The following is a 5351-nucleotide window of genomic DNA, read 5'->3' as shown; positions in this document are numbered from 1 at the left end:
AGCCCAACACCCTCACCCCCACCAAAAAAAAAAAAAAAAAAAAAAAAAAACCTCCCCATGTCTCTCCTTAAGTATAGTGAGACTTATGGACAAGTTTGAGATCCAAGGTTTTGTTTTTTTGTTTGTTTTTGTCCCAGAAAGCAACAAAATATATGGCAATGTTGAGAGACCCAGGTGGAGCTGGGCATAGTTGGCCACCTGCAGCTGGAATCTATAGTTGGTCCCTGAAACAGTCTACTTTGAGGGAGGAGGCTGGGCCCCTCTGTCCCCTGCCTTTCCATGTTCAGGCTGAGAGTCCAGCGCTCCAGACCTGGGCCTCTGACCCTGGCTCCCCCGAGACACTCTGTGTGAATGAGAAATTAGGAGAGACCTGACTGGCCCAGGGGCCTCTGGAGTGTTTTGATAGGCAAGCCCAGGGGCCCCCTGCCCTTCCTTGAATAACATCTGGGAAGAGCCCCTGCTTCAGCTTGTGGGGTCTAGGGGGCCTGAGCCGCCGCAGACGTGCACCCTGGGGGTGGAGACTGTTCTATCTAGAGTAATGAAACCCCCTACCCTCCAGGCTGGGAACCAGCACAGGGCTTAGAGGTTCATGCATCTGGAACCAGGGAGACTGTTGTGCCCCCACCGTCCTCCCGGCTGTGGGGATGGAGCTTAGGGAGAAAGCTGTGGAATGGTGCTGATGGTGGCACTCTGCAGATAGCTACGCCGGCACCAGAGTAAGTGTGGAGCTGGGGCCGGACACACAGGCAACAGGAAGTGGGGTGCTGGGTCTGGGGCCGGAGCCCAGGTGAGAAACCTCCAAAGGAGGGCTCTCACCATTTGCTCCAGGGCAGCTCCCTCTCACCTGCTCCTTCCTGACTCTCCTTCCCACCCAGGGCTCGGGACTGCGCTGGAAGAATCTCAGCCAGAGTCCTGAACAGCAGCGGTGAGTCACCATTACCGCAGCCCCTGCCCTGGTCCAAAAGGGTGAGGCGCTGGGTTGGGGGCAGCACGACACAGCATCTCAGCCCAGCCAGGGGGGAGTCATTCTCCCACCCTCTCAGCACAGCACCCTTGCTAGGAATGAGGGGCAGGTGGAGGTGTGGGCTGTGTGAAGGGGGTGGCAGAGGAAGGAGATAGGGACTTTTGAGTCATCAGGTGCTCCTCAACCCACCCCCAGTCCCTGCCAGTTACCCCTCCCCGGAGAGATTTGGATCTGGGAGGAGAGAAGCAGGAAGTCTTCGGGGCTACCCTGAGCCCTCCCAGCCCAGCAAACTCCGAGGGCCCAAACCATGGCCAGGCTACGTCTAGCTGCTCCAGTCTGTCTGCTCCTGCACCCAAAATCTCAGTCCTCTGCTGGTCCCGTCCTGTGGTGGCCTCTTAGGAAGGGTCTGAGGTGAGGGCAGAAGTAGGTGCTGACTCAGGCCCCACTCTGCCCGTGTCCCATCCTGATTTGGGCGTGGCTTCTTCCAAAATGGATCGGCAGACTATGGCCCGCTGGCCAGACTGGCCTTGAGCCAAGAGTTGTTTTTATATTTCGAAAGGGTCGTACAAATAAAAACAAAGAACAATGTAGGACGGAAGCTGTCAAATAATTTAGGTCTCGAAAAGAAAGGCTAAAATATTTACTGTCTGACCCTTTGCAGAAAAAGTTTGCCAACCCTTCCAGAAAACCAGAGAGCACTGGAGTAGACACAGAAGTCACCCTGCTTCCCGCCCCAATACGTGTAGAGGGGGAAAGCCCTGCGTTCAAAGTAGGGAGGAGCTCAGGCTGGGGCGGGGAGTTGCCGCTCAGCATTTGGGGGGTATGTGGGTCAGGTTGGGCGCTGAGAGGCCTGGGTCTCCAGGGCCTTTCTGAGGCCCTGAGGCTTGAAGGGGCCTTTGCAGGCTGCTTTAACTCTGCCTCTGGCCGGGCGGGAAGGAAGGGGGTGTGGGGGTGGGCAGAGGAAACTCTGGGCTCCCCCAGCAGACGAGAATCTGGAGCTACTCCAGACCATTGTGTCCAGTGGGCAGGCCTGCAGTGCGGGAAGGGGCGGCCTCGAGGCTCCCCTCCCCCCAGCCCTCACATCTGGTGGGCTGGCCTCACCGCAGCTGGGAGGAGCAGCTGTGGTCTGGGCTCAGCCTCGTGACTGGCCTCTGGGGGTGGGGCCAGCCCTCTCCCCAGGGCTCTGCAGCGGACGGTGCTCCAGGCTGTGGCCGAATTTGGGGCCTCAGCTAAGTCAGTAAGTAGTATTCTGGGGCTCACTAGAAAGCTGGGAGTGTGGCTGAAAAGCTCAGCCAGTCCACCGGCTCTGGGGGTCAGCCGTTCCAGCGCCTCCCCCACCAGGGGCTGGATTGACGCCGTGTGGCTCAATGAAGCTGATTTCAGCTGCGAATGGGAAAAGGACATTCCGACAACCTGTGATGAGTGTGACTTGTCACCGGAGACAGTGAACCCTGCCTGGATGTACCAGAGCAGACTCCCAGCAGCAGCGGGGGGGGGGGGCATGCTATGGGACTGGCAAGCTCCTTTTAATCCTGACAGTCTTGATGAGATGGCCCCTGTGTCTCCTGCAGGAAAGTGCTAACTTTGGAGAAGGAGGAGAACCAGACCTTCGGCTTTGAGATCCAGGTGGGAGAAGCTGACTGCAGAGGGAGGGACGGCTTGGGAGGCTGGTCAGAGGGCTGGATGGATCTCTCCCCACCCCTGGGCTGAGGGTCCCCTTGTTTATTACAGACTTATGGCCTTCACCGCCGGGAGGAGCAGCGCGTGGAGATGGTGACCTTTGTCTGCCGGGTTCACGAGTCCAGCCCTGCCCAGCTGGCTGGGCTCACACCAGGTGAGGCATGAACCCGGGACACAGGGCTCTGGGAAGAGGGGTATGACCTTACTCCCAAGCAGAGGGGGTAAGAAATGTCTTCTGAAAACAATTTCCCTTCCTCCTCCTATTTTGAGAAGTCCAGAAAGAAGAATGGATTGGGCTCAGGCAAATTTGCCATTTACTGTGTGATGCTGAGCAGTCCCGTCTGCACATTGGGGGTAATGACATGTCCTCACATCAGCGTGGTGAGGGAGTCCCCTGGGCACAGAGCCGGGGCCTGGTAGGTGGCAGGTGTTGCTGCCGCTGTTTTTCCTCCCCCTGGCGATCTGGCAGTCCGGCATGGGCAGGAGGTGGGGTGGAACCACTCCATTAGATCTGCTTGATATCGAGGATCAGGGTCTGTCTTGCTCCCAACCTGGCCCCAAACTGGGGTACCTGTGATACTTCCTCTGACAAGGAAATGGTGCCACCGGTAGGAGACCCTTCGGATTGGCCAAATCTAGAGTCCCAAGTCCCAGGGAGGGACAGCCTGCGACCGTGCCAACTGACCCCCACCCAGTCCTGCCACCATTTCCTTCCCCAAGCCCTTACCTCCCTGCCTATTTACCAGCAGCCCCTGGTAGCTAAGTGGTATAGTTCAACTTTGCAAAGTAGTTTCACATCCACCCTCCCTCCTAATCACCATGGTAGCCTCCGCAGGGGTCCACACCCCCTTTTCCAGATGGGAAATGGGCCCTCAGAGATGGTGCCTTGCTCTGCCTGAGGTCAGGGGACTCTGCAGTGGCCCAGGGTATCAGAAGCTGAGGCTTCTTATGCCTGGGGCCGGTGTTAGTTCCCAGCTTGGTGCTTCTCACCCTGCCCCCTTCCTGTCTCTGCTGGGTGTCATGACAGCCTGTGGGCTGGACCAAAATAACCAGCTCTGGGGGCAGCCCAGGCTTGCCAGGAGGGCTCAGCCTTTGAGGACAGAGCTTCCTGAGAGTGAGGTGAGAATGTGGGTGTCTGAGGGCCTTGGCCCCTATGCTGGGGTGCCGGGCCTGGACACGATCTCCCCAGAACCATGACTGGGGGTAGGGAGTTCAGGAGAATTTTGTGGGGTCATTACCCCTACCCTTTCTGGCGAAGGTGGCTGGAATTCTTCCACATGTCCCGTGGAGCAGATTCTGATCCCCCTCTCTGCCTGGCAGGGGACACCATTGCTAGTGTCAACGGCCTGAACGTGGAAGGCATCCGGCATCGGGAAATTGTTGACATCATTAAGGCGTCTGGCAACGTTCTCAGGTACGTCCAAGTGCCGCGGTCCCTGGGGGATTCCTGAGCTCAGCTTCTCTCAGTGTTTCCCCACCCTGTGGGCCCACTCAGCCTTTGATTCCCCAACCTCCTCAGACTGGAAACTCTGTATGGGACATCAATTCGGAAGGCGGAACTGGAGGCTCGTCTGCAGTACCTGAAGGTAAAGCAGCCCAGATACCGTCCAGTCGCCACCCTCCTCTTCCCAAGCCCCTGCCCCTACCGGCCCCACTCTTTTTTAGGGGTCGTTTATCTGCTTGAACCTCCTTTTATTTTATTTTATTTATTTATTTTTTGGCTGCGTTGGGTCTTCGTTGCTGCATGTGGCTGCAGGCTTCAGTAGCTGTGGCACACGGGCTCAGTAGTTGTGGCTCGCAGGCTCTAGAGCACAGGCTCAGTAGCTGTGGCGCACGGGCTTAGCCGCTCGGCGGCGTGTGGGATCTTCCCGGACCAGGGCTGGAACCTGCACTGGCAGGCGGATTGTTAACCACTGCGCCACCAGGGAAGCCCTGAACCTCCCTTTAACCTTAAGGCTTCTTCTGTGTACTCCCTGATCCCTCAGTCTGTACCCACCTCCTGCTAGTTTCTTGCTAGCTCCTGACAGTGAGGCAGGGCGTGTCTCTTACAGCAAACCCTGTATGAGAAGTGGGGAGAATACAGGTCCCTAATGGTGCAGGAGCAGCGGCTGGGGCACGGTGAGTAGATTAGGGGTGTGAAGGGCCACTTGCTCCCCTACTGATACCCCCATTCCTGCTTCCCCCGCAGAACTAGTGGGTTACTCCCCCCTCCAAAGTGAAGAAAGGTTTGTTGAGCTACTACTTTGGGTACAATGCTACCCCAGGCTGATGCACACACATTTTTAGTTTATTCTCACAGTTGTTCCCTGAAGGAAAGTACAAGATAGTACCATCTCCATTTTACAGATGGGAACGGGAAGGCTCCAAGAGTTTGTTTCAGACCCCTTCCGTGGCTCTTGTGTCATAAGTGACCCTCATAACGATCTGAGTGTGTAATTCCTGTTTTACAGACAAGAGAAGTGAGGTTCAAGGTTGTGACTTGCCCAAGGGCCACACAGATGGTCAACAGGAAGGAGCTGAGGTCTCCTACCCGTGCCCTCTGACGGCCCTCCCTCGTGTCTTCTGCCCCGGCAGGCCTCGTGGTGAAGGACCCGAGCATCTATGACACGCTGGAGTCCGTGCGCTCCAGCCTGTACGGTGCGGGCCTGCTCCCGGGCTCACTGCCCTTCGGGCCTCTGCTGGCCGCCCCCGGGGGCTCCCGCGGCGG

General features: G+C 57.4%; 1 protein-coding gene across 1 annotated transcript in view; it reads left to right on the top strand.

Moving 5' to 3' along the window:
• Positions 1–5351, top strand: part of TAMALIN (trafficking regulator and scaffold protein tamalin) — a 21076-nt gene that overhangs the window by 2067 nt on the left and 13658 nt on the right. Inside the window, exons 2-8 of the mRNA XM_024736410.1 lie at positions 876–925; positions 2536–2590; positions 2696–2798; positions 3965–4058; positions 4164–4230; positions 4696–4762; positions 5219–5347. Of these exons, the coding sequence (XP_024592178.1) occupies positions 876–925; positions 2536–2590; positions 2696–2798; positions 3965–4058; positions 4164–4230; positions 4696–4762; positions 5219–5347 (565 nt within the window). The remainder of the gene's footprint in view (positions 1–875; positions 926–2535; positions 2591–2695; positions 2799–3964; positions 4059–4163; positions 4231–4695; positions 4763–5218; positions 5348–5351) is intronic.

This window comes from Neophocaena asiaeorientalis, unplaced genomic scaffold (assembly GCF_003031525.2).
Source record: "Neophocaena asiaeorientalis asiaeorientalis breed wild unplaced genomic scaffold, Neophocaena_asiaeorientalis_V1.1 scaffold134, whole genome shotgun sequence".
NCBI classification, from domain to species: domain Eukaryota; kingdom Metazoa; phylum Chordata; class Mammalia; order Artiodactyla; family Phocoenidae; genus Neophocaena; species Neophocaena asiaeorientalis.
This window is presented reverse-complemented; position numbering and strand designations above follow the sequence as displayed.